At 35.7% G+C, this 19,128-nt stretch overlaps 1 protein-coding gene across 1 annotated transcript; it reads left to right on the top strand.

Moving 5' to 3' along the window:
- The first annotated feature begins 2,741 nt into the window (after window positions 1-2,741).
- On the top strand, window positions 2,742-16,799 carry LOC133756653 (protein LEG1 homolog). The gene is made up of 7 exons (XM_062187261.1): window positions 2,742-3,108; window positions 4,157-4,234; window positions 7,062-7,246; window positions 7,711-7,847; window positions 9,889-9,981; window positions 13,560-13,798; window positions 16,693-16,799. Exons 1-7 carry the CDS (start codon window positions 2,742-2,744, stop codon window positions 16,797-16,799), a joined length of 1,206 nt encoding a protein of 401 aa, XP_062043245.1.
- The last annotated feature ends 2,329 nt before the right edge of the window (window positions 16,800-19,128 follow it).

The following is a 19,128-nucleotide window of genomic DNA, read 5'->3' as shown; positions in this document are numbered from 1 at the left end:
TATCTTTTGTGCTCTTGAAATGTTTGTACCACCTTCCAAGTTCTTGACATTTTGCTGAGACATTTGTATACTACCTGCTGTGCACAATGGAAGAAACCATACTCTGTGAAATTGACAGGTGCTGCTTGGCCAGTGAGCTCTGATTCATATCTTTCAGTAAGTCCTTCAGAGCATTCCCTGTTGCGGTGTGCAATCATTGTTTGGAAGGCCAAGTCTTTTAGTTTGGGGCAACTGTGTAACTCAATTATCAAGGGGACCGCAGGGTACACATTTTGACTCCTGTCTGCTTCCATACCACAGGGACATCTGTCACAAAAGACAGTGGAATGGGACTCCACTTTTTGAACCCTGGTCAATATTTGGCCTGGGTAGCACAGCTGTTTGAACAACCTAGTACAGCAAAGCCATTTCTGTCAGCTGATTGAAAACCATATGCTTTCTCACCAACAAAACTTCCACACGCTCCTCCTTGCAGTCATATTCAATGGTATTTTCACAATGTTCTACTACACAGACACAGGTAGCATGGTTCCTTTCCTAAGCTTCGTTTTCATCAGCTGGCCCAAGTATTTTAAAGCTACTCCCTACATTTTTGCACTTGTACTACCAAGGGTTCATCTTCCCAGTGGGCTCTGGTTCTGTGTCAGGAAAGTAGTATGGGTTGACAAACTCTTTGGATCACTCACGTTGTTTGATATTTCTTAATGATCTTTCCCCTGAGTTGCTCTATTCAAATGATTCATACTCAGTCACTGTCTAAAGATCACCGGAAACTCACCACTTCAAAACTTGACAGCATATGAATAACAGAAACAGTAATTATAACACTGTATGTCATAGAATTATTATAGAATTAAATAAATAATAATTTTTACTCCACCTTTTGGGACAAGTCCGAATGAGCAATCCCAAATTGTACATATCCTTCCTCTCTTATTCCCACTCTTATATTTAACAGGGATCACTTTTCAGTTAAAATTTAAAAACCTAAGAATAATTGTGTGTTAATTACAGAGTTCAACCAAGTGTACTAGAATAAAAAAAATACTAAAATGGATAAAGTAAGAGTTAGAAATGTGCTATGTGATTCCAATACAATCCCATCAAAGTGGCATGTACCAATGCCATATCACTAGTCCAAGTGATCAATTTCAGTTCACAATTGACCACACTGATAGGTCTAACAGTCAAAGGGATCACACAAACAAGACTAGTATCTGCTAATACTGATAGAATCAAAAAGGGAGAGAACGATCCAACATGGGAAGCAAGATACACAGCAGACTCATAGAATGGCAGATGTCCTAAATAGCACTCTGGCCTCAGAATCAGCCCTTAAGGCATTCGGATCTGGCTGAAGAGCCCATGAGAGTATTGTAGGCATGGAAAGCCGAGACACTCTGGGGGAAAAAAAAGACCTAAATGAAAGATCTCTGTGAGTGAGATCCCAGTAGAAAGAATGGGGCCACCAAAGAAGGAGGTACCTTTCTCTGAAGGGAGGAGAGAACTTCCACTTTGACTATGACCCTGTCAGAATAAGATCAAAGTCGGCGAACCCTTAAGGCCTCCATAGCCTCGGCAACTCATGACTAGAGCCTAGGGAGATTACTGACACCATAAACAAGAGGGTCAATTTGTTAAGTCAACAACAGGAGTCACTGTGTACTTACTCCTCATGTGGGATCTGCCCTTAATGGGTTGTCCAATGTGAAGTAATGCTATGACTAGTACTGAAACAGTATTTTACACTCTGTGTTTCTGTGTGGGTGCAAACTGATGAAATCTTTACTTAATATATACTAAATCAATCTTCTGTATATAAAGATAATTGGAAATGAATCTTGATGTGAATGGAATGAGAGAGGGAGCAGGAGACAGGAGGGTGCGAGTGGGAGGGAAATTATGGGGTGGGGGAGCCATTGTAATCCAAAAACTGTACTTTAGAAATTTATATTTACCAAAGAAAAAAACCTGTAAATAAAATAAAGAATTATATAAATAATAATTTTATAAGTTCTAGAAGGAATCACAAGTAAATAGTAGTTAAAGCATGTATATACACATATAATTTTAAAATTTGAACTTAATTCCATCCCATTAAAATCACACACACACATACTTATACATTGTATTCTTACCTATGAATACAGAAACACTCAACACACAAAACAGTAAAATTTTCTTGTTTAACATCTAATCTAAATTTTCTGAATGACAAAGTTTCATATTTCCAATTTATTTCTAATTTTTCTTCCTTACTACTATATTACCAAGACACCAAAATAAGTGCCTTGTAAAAACACAGAAAAGAGTTATGTTTCTTCTATTAATCTGTTCTAGGAAAAATGTGGTTTTCTTTCCCTCTCTTTTCTCCTGTTTTCTTTCTTTTTTACTTTTATTTGCCAGAGGGAGGTAATTTTTAAAATGAAAGTATTCATTTGAGTTAAATGAGTAGGTAAAACATTGTTTAGAAGAACTGGCAATGCTTAGGTATTTGGAACCAAAGGAAGTAACTGGCAATTTGACTACCTGCAATAAATGGTCTGACCTGCCTATTTATTTGAGAAGCAGTTTGAAATAGCCTTTGGTCATTTTAATGACTAAGTTTGACAGTTGCTCTTCGTTAACTATTTCTCATTATGAATGCATGTGATCTTCCCTTAGGTATTATCCTCTTAGAGATCTGTTATTCGAACTTAAAAGAGGGATAACTTAAAAGAGGGATCATTGGGCTACCATGAATGTTCTGCTTCAGTCAGAGACGTCGGCTGAGCACAAAGAAGAGTGAGAGGATGTGGGCTGCTTTGATGATCCCCACTTTTCTTTTCCTAAGCCTCTTTTCTGTAGGTTGTGCCCAAGAGCCGGTGTCCACCACAGATGGAAGTGATAACTACCCCATTCTTTGGGACCAGATTAGTGGGAGCATAACAGAATTTCCGGTACAGAACAACAAAATAATCATTGATATCTGGAAGTATGCTGATCGCTTGAAAATGTATAAGATTCTTATGAGAGAATCAGACAAATATTTTGCTCAGTTTGGAAAAAACAATTCAGAAAACGTGCTGTGGGCACTAACCATATTTTATGGAAGACTGTATAAGACAGGTATGTACATCTTAATTATTCCCAAGGAAGCATGCTTTTCCCTTCTCTGTTACTCAGAGCACTGAAAGTGCCTAACTAATGTGTTTAGATGTTCCTGTCTGAATGTTTATGGAATGCAGAATCCATACAATCATTTATTTTCCAGTACTCAGAACTTCTAATGGTGCAATTACTCTTTTCTGTAAGTTAAATTATTTTGCATACCAGGTGGATTTATTATAGACAATTTATTATATGACAAAACCTTCTTTTAATTCTGAAGCTCAGGGAGAAATTTGGTACTAGATAAGGTTAACAACATATTGTCCTAAAATTCTGGGCTTTGCCTCATATAATGCTAATCAACGTAAGACATGACACTCAGTGTAAGTTATACTTTGTGTTACATGTTAGCTTGAGTCAGAAGAAATGAACACAGTCTTAGGCTTAGTAACTAGATCACTCTGTATGAACTGAAGTAGGTAGAATGAAACCAATGGAGATGTGATGCTTCAGCTTGGAACTTTGTGTTTTTCTAAACATCATCTCTTTTCATTGTGTGTTTATGGAATTCCACTATTCTTCCTGGTTCTTGAACCAAGTTTTTTATTTGAAGTAGCTTCCTAGTTTCATGTTTTGTCCCCCAAATTTGTGTTCTTTGTAAGAAACTAGATGCCCAAGAAACCCAGTTGAATGAAGAATAGCAGTATAGGATGCAGTACATTGAAACTTCAAATTACTTCTTGTACATTTAAATTTTCAAGTCACTCTGCAGTGGGGAGAAAGATCGAGTGAGTAAAGAGGCTGCCTGTGACAGGAGATGCTTTGCTGATCCTGCTTACTCAACGCGTGAGCTTTACAGACTGGTGTTTCTGAGAAGCTTCGACTGGCCAAGAGCTGACCAGCACATGAAAAGCTATCAATGGACCACATTATGAGAAAGAATTATAATTCCTTTCCTAATTTCTGGAGCAGACCACATGTATCTTTTCCCCTCCTTCTCATGATTTTCTACTGTAAGTTTGAATTTCCATGGTGGGGCTCTTTAGCTACTCTCTTTGCTCTGCAGATCGGTTCTCAGACCCTTCGAATAGTTCAGTGTGCAGTTTTGGCGGTGGCTGCATATCCAGCAGCAGTGGCTGGGGAGGTAAGCGTCACCTATGCCTCGTGTTTCTTTCCTGATCTGTGGCCATGTGGCTTGCTCTGTTTTTTATAGGGTAGGCTAATTTGAGGTAAACTTTGAAATTTGCTTTTTAAAGATATACAATTTTCTGTGCAATTTCCGAGGAACTAATCAATTTATGCAACCAACTTGAAACAGGTAAACTCTTATGATGGCCATTTGTAAATAGTAATTTATGGAGCATTATTATTTTTAGTTAGATTTTAAAGGAAAATATTGTACTTTGTTATCCATCATTTCAGAGTTTTTGTTGTCTATTATACATATTTTCAGCCTGTTTCCCAAACATTTAACATTTATTCCACATTTATTTCACTTAAATAGATTAAGTTATTCAGAGATGTGCTTAATTCAGTCCCTACTCAAGAATTAATATTAATACCTCCAAGATACAGATAATCTTGCAAAACTGATAGAGTTTGAGTAATTTCCTCTTTTCACAGAGTAGTAATACATTCTAACTCTCTGCCTTCTATTTTTAAAATAGCTTTCATGTCTTAAATTTTTTGTTTATTTATTTTCACTTTATTTGAAAGGCAGAGTGATACAGAAAGAAACAGAAACATCTTCAATTCACTGGTTCACTTCCCAAATGCCTGCAACAGTTTGAATTAGGCCATGACAATGGCAAGAGCTAGGAATTCAATCCTAGTGTCCCACATGGGTAGCAGGGACCCAAGTACTTAAGCAGTCATCTGCTGCTTTTACCGGTTTTGTATTAGCAGGAAGCTGGATCAGAGGCAAAACCAGGTCTCAAGCCAAGCACTCTCATGTGGGATGCAGTTATGCAAAGCAGTACTTTTTTTAAAAAATGTATTTATTGGAAAGTTAAATGTTACATAGAGGAAGTTAGAGAGAGAGGGAGAAGGAGCGGGAAGAGGTAAGAGAGAAAGAAAGAGAGAGAAGAGGAGCAATCCATCCACTGGTCCACTCCTTGGAAGGAAGTGACAACGAGGGCTGAGTCTCGTTAAAGCCAGGAGCCAGGAGCTTCACTGGGATTTCCAATATGGGTGACAGGAGCTCAAGTTCTTGACCATCTTATGCTGCTTTTCTTGGGCTGTCAGCAGGGTTGTAGATCAGAGGTGGAGTGGCAGGACTAGAACTGGCACTCAGACAGGCTGCTGGCATCACACATAGTGGCTTCACCCACTATGCCACAACCCTGGCACACCAAGCAGCATCTTACCACCGCGCCAAATTCACTTCCCCTAAATGAGTTTATTAATCCATTATAGTTTGCCTTTCTAAGCCTGCCACTAAAACACACACATACACTGCAAAATTTATTTAATTTATTGCACTCGTTATAATGTATTTGCTGATTCTCAAAGATTTATTCATATATATAAACCAATTAGAAATGAAATTTTTAAAAAAATGTATATTAAAAATAGATCATATTGTAATGAACAAAATTCTTTAGACACACTATAGACAATGTTAGGTTTTCTGATTTTAGGGCTTAAAAATGATGCAACATGGAAGCTGTTTGAGGCAGGATTGTAAGTCACCCAGAGAGTGGGTGGAGAGGCTGAAAGTGAATGTTCAGCCCCACTAGCAATGGGTGGCAGCTTATTTTTGTTGCTTTTTGGGAAGGGTCCTGTTGCAGAAGGGCTGGTTGGTAAAGTCCCTTTTCTACAGTGTCTTGTCTCAGCAATCTGGAATGTCCAGGTGAGGGGCTTTCCCAAGCAATGGACCTTCCACTAACCTTTAGATCATCTGTGCCCTGTTTTATCGAGTGTGGGAATTTTGGGCCTCAGTGACCTAATGTGTTCTATCACATCTCAGAGGCTTAATAATTTCTAACGGACAGCTCAAAGTAAACTGTATTAGTAATCAAACACTCAATTTTAAGCATTCAGATTAAAAATACAAACAAGTGGAGTGAGATGGTCACCTAGTGTACCAGATATTAAACAGTGAGAAAATAACTTGCCGTCTAAGACTGAAGAATGTTTGATGAAATTTCTGTCTTTGCTCTCACGTTTCGTGTCATTAGGTATCCTAGCTTTCCTGACAACAGGATGGGCAATCACAATGTTTCTCTGGTAGTTAAGCAGAAAGATGGGAGGATGTGTTCGTTGTCAGAAATCCTGGAACTAGGCCTGGGACCCAGGAAACCAGCCCGTGGGATGAACCTAGGAGTAACGAGGTCTAGAGCTTTCAGGTTTCTCTTAGACAAGATGAACACAGGCATTGAGAAGAAGATGAACAGTCCAAAGACAGAATATACACAGGTACTTAGAATCTGAGTACTTGACTGAGAGGAGTTAGCACCAAGAAGCTGAAGAACAATACTAAATCTAAAGTTAAAGAAATATAGTGGGGCTTTCTGGAGCAGGGAGTCAGAAACATGAGGCTCTGCAAGAATTGAAAGGACGGACCAAGATAGTTCATGCTGAGCTTCTTAATTAGGCTGTGTTTCCCAAGTCACATACCGAGCACCGTCTACATGTACACCAAATGGTAGATTGCTTTCTCAGGCAAACCTTGTGATCTATTTCCTACTTGAAGAGTAATAAGTACAGAACATTGATCACTTGGAATTCGGTTGCATCAAGTTCATTTATGTACAGCTATCTGCATGCAGACTGGGCCCCTACTGTGGAGAATTTCCCGACTGTGATTAACTCCAAGTTTTCCTACCCTCGGATGTTTCCTAGAGCCAGTAAATTTGACAGTATTACTTGAAAGATAAACTAAATTTATATAGAGAGTGACTTGAGTTTTCACCTAACTCTTATTAGCCAGTTGGTGATTCCAGACAACTTTCTTCTCTGTTACACTGCAGGCATTAATTTCTATGTGATTGCTATGAATTTCCTTGCTGCAGTGGAATCTGGGTTTTTAAGAGATATACCGTATGAGATAGAGTTTTTATCTGGAGAGGAACGCAGATCTGACTTCTGTTATTCAATTGAGGAATGTCGTAGAGCCTACCCACAAGCTATGGATGTAGCCAAAAGGTTTTATCAGGTAAGAGAATACAGTGATTTTTTTTTCCTGAATGGTATCAATAAAGACATTGATAATCTCTCAATGAATGTATTACTTAAATATTGACAAAACTTCATATTAATGTACATATAAAACTGTAAGTATACAGTAATGATCCTTCCCTTGGAATTATTCTTGTTAGTGTCCTGATATACCACTGAGTGGATGATTAATATAAAATTAATATAATTTCATGTATGATGTTTTTTCAGTATAATTGCTAACAATAATTACCAAATCATGCTTACATGTGCAAGTACATTAGCATAAATCTTCATAAAGTAAATAAAAGTAGAATGTCCTATTCAATGCAGTAATCGATTCTGAAAATACATTTATTTCACAGAAACATATTTCAGAAATCGATGGGAATTTTGATTAAATTTATTTTAATGACATGTTGGGTTCTTCTATTTACATAAAACACATTATTTATTCTGTAGTATATGCAGTCAAGGATGACCCTTTCCAAGTTTGGAACTATTCCCATTATCAACAGAGATGATACTACAGTGATCAAATACATGTGGGATGCCCATCGAGCCGCTGTTAATGTTGCAATGCCGAAGTTCAATGACATGTAAGATTACCACTCTTTATGATAGATATTTTTACCTCCAATATTCATTTCCTGTTTTTCCAAAACATCTCAGCAAATGAGTCTTTCACTTTTATTTGCAGTCCACATATATAAGCCAGCTATGTAAAGAAATAGATGAAAAGATGGCTGTATGTACACCTTTTCCAGGAGGAAGTTCATAGCATTTTCTTATAGTTAGTTCATAGTAAAGCTGTTTTTTATGACTATTCAATTTTATTGAATGCAATATGCAATCAATGTCTGTCTGTTTTTGGATTCTGGATGACATATATAGTCACCCCTCAGCGTCTGTTGGGGATTGGTTCCAGGATCCATGCAGATACCAAAATCTATTAAAATATCCTATAAAATGGTGTTGTACTTGCATATAACCTATCCACATCTTCATGTTTATTTCAAGCCATCTCTAGATCAATCACATATAACACCTAATACAATCTAAATGCTATATAAATAGTTGCTATATTGTACTGTTTAGAGAATAATGACAAACAAAGGAGTCTGCACATATTCTTCTAGTAGAGATACAATTTTCTTTCTCAATATTTTCCAACTGAGGTTAGTTGTATCCACAGACACAGAACCTGCAGATATTGAGGGATGACTGTACAAGGTAGTTACGTGAATATTGTGGTAAAATTCTGAGCCAGATTTGTTACACTCTATCACCACCAAATTAAAAAAAAATGGTTTGAAATACTAACTTCTCTTAGTTTATGTTTAACAGGTTACTACTTAATAAGGTTTTAATGTAAGAAAAAAAATGGAATGAGAAAATTTAAGATTTATTTATTATGTATTTTTAAAAGGCAGAGGGAAAGAAAGAGGTCAGCAGAGAAGGGAGAGAAGAAGAGAGATAAGATGAGAGAGAGAGAGAAAGAGAGAGAGAGAGGAAGAGAGAGAGAGAGGAAGAGAGAGAGAGACCCACCTGTTCACTCTCCAAATGCCCACAAGCAGTCATGATTGTGCCATATTAAAAGCCAGGAGACAGGAGCTCCATCATAGTCTCTCATATGGGCCGCAGGGATGCAAGCACTTAAGCCATCATCTACTGCATCCCCAGGCATGTTAGCAGGAAGCTGGAATAAAAACAGAGAAACATTGGAACCAACATTTCCAATGTGGCATGTTGGCGTCCCAGTGTTAAGCAAGTCCCAAGCTTAAAACACTGCACCACAATGTCCTTCCAGTGTAAAAGTTTCTTAATCTTGACCAACTTTTCAATGTTTTTTTAACGATTTAATGAGTTTTTCTGATTTAAGAAAAAAAATCTCTCCTGAGATTATGCAGATCTCCAGCCTCCTGGTAATTTGTTGTGTTTATGCATGCAAGTCTCAGTTTCTTTCAATCCTTTTATTTGTTTCCTATGAGTTTTACAATGTCTTCATGACTAAATTTACAGTGTAACCTGTTAATAGATAATTGTAATTCTTCCAAACATGTTCCTCATTTCAAGATCATCTTTGGTATATTTCACCATTTGCCTATATTTACAAATTTGGCATTTGTCAAGTTAATACCAACAGAAAAAAATGTTTAGATTTGAGTTGGGATTGCATTAATTTGTAGGTCAATTTGAGAATAATTTATATCTTCGCAATACTTCGTTTGTATTCATTTGTTATGCTCAACCATATCAAGCAGTTAATATATACTTTTCATTATTTCGGGAAGCAACCATATCATGGGATTAAGCCTAACATTTGTATATTTATTTTTGATTATATTTTTAGAATAACTGTATTGGTTTGTTTAATGTATTTTTTAGAATTATTATTACAAATTTATGTTGCTAATAACTATGATTTTTATCTAACTTCTCATTTATTTCTATTGTTGGCATATGAAAATACAAGTGACTATTTTAATGACTTTGTTTCTAAAGTTCTTACTATTGACATATCAATTCTAATAGATTTTATACTGTCTTTTACATCCATATACAAATAATTTACTGTGCAGACACTAAGAGTTTATCCAGTTCACATTCTGATATTTATAAGGGTGTGCCCTCACCTAGCCTGCTTAGCAGAGACAGGACTGCCGCCGTGCTCGTACCAGGGAAGTGTGCTTCCCTGAGCACAGCGTGGCAGGATCCTCCGCATTCCTCTCGGTGAGGTTCTGTGTAACACGGATGTAACTTTTTACTACATGTTGTTAGATTTCACTGATGTAGTTACAGTTTTCCCAAGAAGTAATTTTTGACTTCCAAAATTCTGTTTTAAGCTAATTTTGTATTTTGGTGGTTTCAGGGCGTCTCTATTTTCCTATCCTCTTTGCTAATATATTTTCATTTACTTTTATTTTTGCTCATATCAAGAAATGAAAATTAATATAATTCATACCTCCCCAAGAATATAGATTTGCTTCAGATGTGGCTTTACATAAATTCCATAAATTTTACTACATCACATTAACCAGCAGAAGTAATAAATATAATTTTCTAATTTTCATTGAGGATTTTTGTTTGATTCATTGTTACTGTATTACCTAGTTTACAAATATATGGTGTTTTCCATTGAATTTTTCTTGTGCATTTGTTTTGAGGAGGAAAACTCAGTATGATTTCAATGCTTCAGAGTCTGCTGAGGCTCAGTTTCTGACCCAAGTGAACTCAGATGCAGTCGGTGTCTGACCAGTGGCTTCTAGAGCAGCTTTGTTCTTTGTCCAGCCGGATGATCCTTGAGTTCTTTTGTTTTTCAATACTGTCTTAGTATTCACTCTAATTGTGCACTAGCGGCATATTAAAGTTTTGCATAGGGACTTTTCTTCATGAAAAGGTCAAGGAGTTCTGAATATTTCAAATCCCTTTATCCCTGCCACAATGTGTAGTTGAAATAATGTGCTATCAAAAATATTATAGATAATTATTTTAAAAAGAAAAATTATTTGTTGATTTGCCTAAGCACTTATTTTTCCCATTCCCTTCTTTTCTTCCTGAATCTCTAAACTACCCTCTGGCATATTTTTCCTTTCCTTGAAGAAATCTTTTAAAAATCACTTTCTTCCTGATCTGTAGTGAAAAGTTATCTCAACTTTTATTTATCTGAAATATGATAATTTTGCCTTTATATTTTTAAGAGTATTCTTATATATTTATTTGGTTATTTTTAGCCTTCTGTATTCATTTATATATGTGCATATATATGCATATACATTGTTATATTTTCTTCTAGAAATTTTTAGCTTTTATTAATTTTTTGACTTCTAATTTAAATGTCTAGAATAAAGAACTTAATTCTAATGCTGATATATGTTATATAATATTTTCACTTAATTAGAAATTATTTCTCAGGGCTGGCACTGTGGCACAGTGGGTTAAGCTACTGCCTATGATGCTGGCATCCTTAATGAGTCCTGATTCGATTCCTGTCTACTCTGCTTCCAATTCAGCTCCTTAGCAATGTGCCTAGAAAAGCAGCAGAATGGCCCAAGTTCTTGGTCACCGATGTGAGAGATCCAGATGGAGTTAGAGGTTCCTGGCTTATGCAGGCCCAATCTGAGACTCTGCGGCCTTTGGGGTGTGAACCAGTGGATGGAAGATCTCTCTCTGCTCTCTCTCTTTGTCTCTGTCTCCCCTTCTATCTCTGTAAATATGCTTTAAAATGAATAAATAGATCTTTAAAAACATGATTTCTTTGTCCTTTCTCTTCTGAAGCTTTATATTTTTTGTTGCTTTATTTTGATGTTCCTAAATTTATTTGTTCTATTGAACCTTCTTTACATTTTTAGTCCTAGGATATATGTCTTTCATCAGATTTAGAAAACTGTCATCACTTCCTTTTCAAATATTATTCTGCCTCTTTGTATAAGTTCTCTCCTTTAGAAAATTCCCTGAATATATATTAAAATTTTGCGCTATGTACCATTGATCAATTCCACAATTTTCTATACTTTCTACTATTTTCACTTTTGTTCTTTGAGGATTTTGTTTTAATCTTTCAATTCACAATTTGGCTTTTGTTTCCACTTTCTGCTATTTCTTTATTTTTTTTAACAATTTTTAAAATTTATTTGAAAGATAGGTTTACAGAGAGAGATAGAACGAGAAGGAGAGTCTTCCATCTGCTGGTTCACTCCTCAAATGGCCACAACAGCCAGAGTTGAGCTGATCTGAAGCCAGGAGACAGGAGCTTTTTCTGGGTCTCCCACGCTGATACCAGGGACACAAAAGCTTGGACCATCCTCTGCTGCTTTCCCAGGCCATAGCAGAGAGCTGAATCAAAAGCGGAGCAGCATGGACTTGAACTGACGCCCAAAGGGGATGCTGGCACTGCAGGCTGGGGCTTTAACCACTGCACCACATGGGCAACCTCTACTTTTCTACAATACTGGTAAAGCCATCTATTGAGATCTTAATTTGTTATTGTGTTTTCATTACCACAACTCCCATTTGATTCGCTTTTATATTTTTAAGCTGTCTTCTGAAATGTGTCAGTTGGCCGTTTATTATCATAACTGTTTTTGAAGCCCATACTTCATAACTCCAAAGTATGTGTCTCTCAGAGATCCTATCATGTGTACATGTCTGGATGTGTGCATGTAGTTCCTTTAGTTGTCCAGGCAATTGTTGTTTTATTATTTTGGCTAGTTTGTCTCCTGTGCTGGACACTGTACAGGAGAAATTTAACAAGAAAATTTGTGTCCACAGATATACTGTCTTACTACAGGGAGAATTAATTTTTACTCCAGGCAGTCAGGTTGGAAACATATCACTTTAGTTCAAAATGGGGATTATAGTTATTTAAAAGTGGGCTGAAGTCTTTGTGAGCTCATTTATTTCTTCATTCTAAAACCCATTTTGTGTGTTTTCATGCTCCTAAGTGAAACATGGAGTTGTGTATCATGGCCTCTTCAATTTGGTTAGTCATCAACTAACATTTTTCTTCTCTAATTCCACAATTCTACCAAAGACTCTTCCTATTTTCTCAACACTCAAACTATAGTTTTCAATATCCTCTATTTCTTTGAGTGGAAAAACATTCACATATTTCATACTCAGTCTAAGATCACCCTTCTTTCCTGGGGTTTTATTTCATGAATCTCAAAACTCTTTTTATCTGTGATGCTATCAAACATGTTTTTAATGCTTTATTCTTTTATAGTAATTCTCATCAAGAAAGAATCACTTTCCATTTGTTACCTTGAAACTTTCATTTGCATGGAATCAAAAGAATTTGAATCTTTGTTTGTTTGTTTGGTCTAGGACTCTGCCATGAATCTTCTTCAGGACAATGCTTTGGTTACCATGCCAAATACTTCATTCATTTATTATTCCGCATGTGTTTAGATAATTCTACGCATACTAATGAGATAAATATTACAATAAGTTAACTATTTTTGCAGAATTCTCAGAAATTGCTATCAGATGATCTCTTACCCATTATTTTGTTTCATTTTACATAGTCTCAAATTACCTTTGTAGAAAATGACTGATGCTTAGAGAAGTGAGCAGGATAGAAATTAGAGATATACAATGAAAAATACAGAGGAGTAAATCTTATGGAAGTGATAAAAGGATTGCTATACGCTATAATTATTTTAACTTATAAATGCTATTATGGGGGATTGAGTATTCACTAACTTACACAGTAACTCTATGTAAAATGCATGTATGAAAATACATATCTGGTCTTTAATTTGTATCTGAAACGTACTATTTTGTTCATTTTATTAATTATGCTCTTTTAGATCAGAATATTCTTCAGCAACTGAAAGAGACTTCACCATGGATTTTCTATCTGCCTTTGAATTTTGTGAGGCAGCAGAATATCGCCCATACTTTGCAAGCACAGTGGAAATACTAATAGGGTTCCCACATAGGCTACTCACAGACCAGGATGCAAAAATTCTCGCCCCTGACTTCAATTTATATGAAAAAGCACATTTGACATCAATAACAGCACTATCAAGAGTAAATAAAATCACAGGTATGATTATGAATTATAATGTGAATAAAACTTAAATGAATTAGTCATATATTATCTGAATATATTTAATAGTTCATCCAGCAAGAAATATTGAGTACCTACTGTATGTTATGTTAGTGGAAAGCAACTGTGATAAAGATGTTTAACGTTCTAAGATCTCATAGCTTAATACATAAAATTCATATACAAATTATCACAACACATTTTCATTGACAACTATACTCAAAATGTAAGTTTATTATAAAGCATATGAAAAAAGCATATGTTCTACATATAAATGATAAAGTTTGTGTTTTGATATCCTGTTCCTCTAGTCCACCTCAGTTTTTCATTTTTTCCTTTTTTAAATGAGATAAAGAATGACAGCAAGAGACATAGATAGAGCACCCTCCCATTTTCTGGGTCACTCCCCAAAAGCCTTAAAGCTTGGGATGGTCTGGGGACAAAACCAGGTGCTGAGAATGCAATTCAGGTCTCTCTCATGGGTGGCAGGATCCCACTTACTTCAGCTTTTACAGCTGCCTCCCAAGGTCTGAATTAGCAGGAAGCCAGAGTCAGGAGGGAGAGCGAGGAATTGAACCCAGGAACTCTAGTGTGGGGTGCAGGTATCTTAACTGCTAAGCTTCACACCCATTCCCTGGCTCCTTATTTTTTCAGGACTGTATTTGTCCTGAAACTCCTACTCTTTGCTTTGTTTCCAAGTGAAACTCCAAAATGTATTAATTGAATTAAGCATCAGTATGTTGTCTCCAGGCAAGACATCACTTGTGAACACTAATACTGCAAAAATTTTGCTTTCACATTTCACAGATTTTTACATTTTCCATATCAAGTTGTTATGTTCAATCTTAAATTGTTCTCCTAAATAATGTCCTATCTGTTTCCCCACTTCTAAGAGTTGATTCTATTTTCTCCTATTCAATATCTGGATTTTAAGGCAAATCCTTATAATTTCTCCCTTGGTTTTCAACACTATCCCCTTCTATTCCCTAATAAGATTCTGTCAAACCATCATCGATATTTCCTAGTTCCTGTGGTAATAGCATTTGTAAAATAAATATCTTTTTGTGTGTCTCTTCATAAATTTTTCTGAAATTTATCCTAATAGCAGTCTGACTTTCAGATTAAGATTCCATCTCATTTTTCTGTGAAAATGAGGTCCTTCATTACCCCTATCTCTCCATACTCTGTGTTCAAAGGATTGCTGATCCCTAACTGTCATGCTACTTGGAATCCACCTCCCCTCATTATTTGCGTGACAAATTTTTGTTCCTCTTTCAATTTTCTGAAGGCTTAGATTTCCTGACTGCTATCCTGATCATTCAATTGTCTAACCTACATCAGTATAAAGAACTGCCTTACACTTCTTTTACTAATGGGGGATCTCTTCCATTATCATTTTCATACTGTGTAATCATATAACTATAATAATTCCCTTCTCAGTTTCCCCTTACAGACTGAAAAGTATATGACTTCTTGTTTCTCTAGTGCCTAGGGTAAACACTAAGTGACTATCCTGGGCCCAGTGCCCAATCATTGAAATACAATTGCAACACAGGAGGAGATGTACGAGGTTGATTTCTCCATTTACTACATGAATCCAAATCAGAGGAGGAGAAATTGTTGTCCCAAGGAAGATGAGAAAAGATAGGTAGCTGACAGAGTTCCTATGAATTGCCCAGTTCTCTAGTATTTGTTCTTACTAAAGGAATGCTAAGGACTTTTTAGTGGGCAATTGATGTGATTTTTCAGATTAAATAGCTAAAAATATTAGGAATATTGGAGAGTAAATTGTAACAGTGTGCATCTAGAACTATTGCTAGCACTTAAAAACGCATTAATACGCCAGTAGCAGTAGGAGTTAATGTGACAGGACAGATGTGAACGGGCATAAGAGCATCAGGTCCATAGGATGTGATGTCTGCATTTGAGGAGAAGGAGGGACAATGACTCAGTCATTTTTTGTTTTGCTGAAAGAGTGTAAGACGATGTCATCCACTGAGATAGAGAATAAAATAAGTAATATAGTTGAAATGGAAGTAGAAAGATCAGCTACAGAGAGAGCCAGTTATATAGTATTTGTTGAGCATCATTTAAATGATGGATATTAGGGTTAATGTCTTGACATATTTAATGTCTATAGACATTAATAACAACAGCACAAAATAGGTGACACTACCCTCAGTTTTAGTGAAAAGACCCATTGAAGTTAATTGTCTGAAGTCAAAACTTTATTTAAATCTGAAGTAGTGTTAAACAAGTAGCTGTTTAACTTTAGTCCTGGGTAATTGTTTTCAGTATGAAAATATTGAACTGCCAATGGCTTAATAAATAATATACATTAAGTCTGATCATTTTAGAATTAGAACTGTGTACATACGTTAGTTTCAATCTACTTTTTCAAGAAATAACTCGAAGACCTTGGGGCATTAAGTTACCAAATATTACTCAGTTTCCATGACAGTTGGAGAAAAACCAGGTATCTTTTCTCACAGGAAGATATTTTCTGCAATAAATGAAAACTTTTAAGCAGGAATAGGAAATGGCTTACCATGGATCTTAAAATATTTTATTTTATTTGAGATAAAATAATCATTTAAAAATTGTCCTTTATTTATCCCATATAATTTTGTGGCTAGTTTCGTTCATTATTCAATCATTTCTGAATAGGTATGATTCTAGAGTAAGGTAAGGGGTTCTTAAATTATGCTGTCATACTACCCAATACTACACATTTTCTCACATAATTTGCTAAATCTAATGGTCAAGTGGAGGTACTAATATAATACATTGCATAATTTAAAATTTTAATTAATTTTGTGTACTTCTAGATTTTGAAATTATATTCATATTTTCATAACTAACTGAAAACATAAATGCTTTTATTTTCCCAGGTGGCTTGTTATTAACATTTTGGAAGAAACTCATGAGTTTATCAGAGGTGAATAAGGCCTTTGGACGGTTCCTGATTAAAAGGCTACTCTTAATACCCGATTTTTAGTACCCTAAATTTTTGTTGTCATAAATATGTTGGTCGATTTAAAAGCATAATAAAAAAGTCAACGTCATAATTATTATTTTATGAAACTTTCTCTATTTCTTTTATCCCCCTTGCTTCTTTGAATTTATGAATTTATTAGGCAATAATTTTCCTTTCCACTCTGTGTTCTGGTTAAAGCCTAATTAGTCCTATAGAATGACCATGTTATATATGATTTAGAAAGTCTTATGTTTAAACCTATTTAAGGTTTTGATTTTTTGCTCAGTCCTCATTCATTGACTATCTAGTGAAGGAGGCCAAGTTTTCCTTGATAGATTATTCTTGCAAAATACAGCTTTAATACAAGATTATATATGCTAAATATTTAAATCCCAGGAATGATCTCAAGGTACTTTGTAGTATGAGTACAATTGTCCTCCCGTATTATGAAAGAAGCTTAGTATTTGACTGCTGCTGGAGGGATAATTTTAGCCATCCGCTAGAAAATTTATGAGCTACTCCACTGCAAATAACCCAAAACTACAATTTCCTTTGTTTCTTTCCTCTTTTTTTTATATTAAAGCCCCCATATATATACTTACATATTTTTCCATATATAAGTAAACATAAAAGCATTTATTGAAGATAAGAGTTGGAAATTATAAAAATTACCATATTCAGATCTTTGCTGATGTCATTAACAAAAAAATTTTATTGTTCAGACCTGGTTAACACCACTCTTAGGATCATTGGTTACTATCCTCACCCTGTCTTTTATGACCTTGTCTAAATATGATCAGAGTCAGCGAACTTGGAAGGCTTCCATAACCTTGGCAACTCATGACGAGAGCCTAGGGTGGTTACTGGCGCCATAAACTAGAGTGTCAATTTGTTGGGTCAACAACAGGAGTCACCGTGCACTTGCTCCTCATGTGGGATCTCTGTCCTTAACGTGCCGTACATTTTGATTTAATGCTATAACTAGTACTCCAACAGTATGTTTTACTTTGTGTTTCTATGTGGGTGCAAACTGTTGAAATCTTTACTTAATATATACTAATTGATCTTCTGTATATAAAGAGAATTGAAAATGAATCTTGATGTGAATGGAAGGGGAGAGGAGCGGAAGAGGGTAGGGTTGCGGGTGGGAGGGAAGTTATGGGAGGGGGAAGCCATTGTAATCCATAAGCTGTACATTGGAAATTTATATTCATTAAATAAAAGTTAAAAAATAAAAAAAAATTATTGGGAAAAATATATTCTGATGGCTGCAGGCACCAGTTGTATATTTTACCTAAAGTGTATGCCTCTATTTTCCCTCAAATTCCAATATTTTCTATCTACTTCCTTAGCAAAATTATCCCTTATGTACGGAAATGACACTTTTTATGTTGTCAGTGTTATTAAGAGAAGGCTTGAGGCTGACGCTGTGGCTCAGCGGGTAAACTCCCTGGCCTGAAGCGCTGGCATCCCTTATGGGTGCCGAATCAAGACCCGGCTGCTCCACTTCCAACCCATCTCTCTGCTATGGCCTGGGAAAGCAGTACAAGATAGACCAAGTCCTTGGGCCCTTGCACTCAGGTGGGAGATCAGGAAGAAGCTCCTGGCTCCTGGCTTCGGATTGGCACAGCTCTGGCAGTTGTGGCCAATTGGAAAGTGAACCATTGGATGGAAGACCTTTCTCTCTCTCTCTCCTTTCTCTCTCTCTCTCTCTCTCTCTCTCTCTCTCTCTCTGCCTCTCCTCTCTGTGTAACTCTTACTTTCAAATAAATAAATAAATCTTTAAAAAAAAAAGAGAGAAGGCTTACTAAACAAAATCTGATATTCAAAAGTCAAATAATAGACTAATCAATGTCCACATAAAAGTGAAATATTTTTATATACAGAACTAAAACTATTAAAGGAATTGAGACAACTAGAAAAAGGAACACGTATGCAACAAATATAAAAGGGCTTGATTTTATACATAAAGAAATATTGCAAATTATCAAGGAAAATATCAAGGGTCCAGAGAAAATTGGGTAAAGAAGATGAAAAGAACACACTCAAGAAAAAAAGTGTGTGTCATAATGTTTAAAAATAGATATAATATAAATATTTGAAAAAAGAGTACTAGCAAATCTGTGAGAATATATGCATATTCTATCACAGTTCAAAAAAAGTAGTAATGATTTTAAAAATTACATGTTTTGGTTTGTATTTTGTCATTCATGTATTCTTTAAGTAAAACCTAAGGGATTTATTTTCTTCACATAAGAACATGTTCAGAGGTAGGCAGCCCAGGGCTGATAGAATACTTCACAATGACAATTCTGTACATACAGGAATTTTTCCTTGATGTTTGGTCATT

This window comes from Lepus europaeus, chromosome 3 (assembly GCF_033115175.1).
Source record: "Lepus europaeus isolate LE1 chromosome 3, mLepTim1.pri, whole genome shotgun sequence".
Classification (NCBI taxonomy): domain Eukaryota; kingdom Metazoa; phylum Chordata; class Mammalia; order Lagomorpha; family Leporidae; genus Lepus; species Lepus europaeus.
Note: the sequence above shows the minus strand (reverse complement) of the source record. Positions and strands in the feature narration are given on the sequence as shown.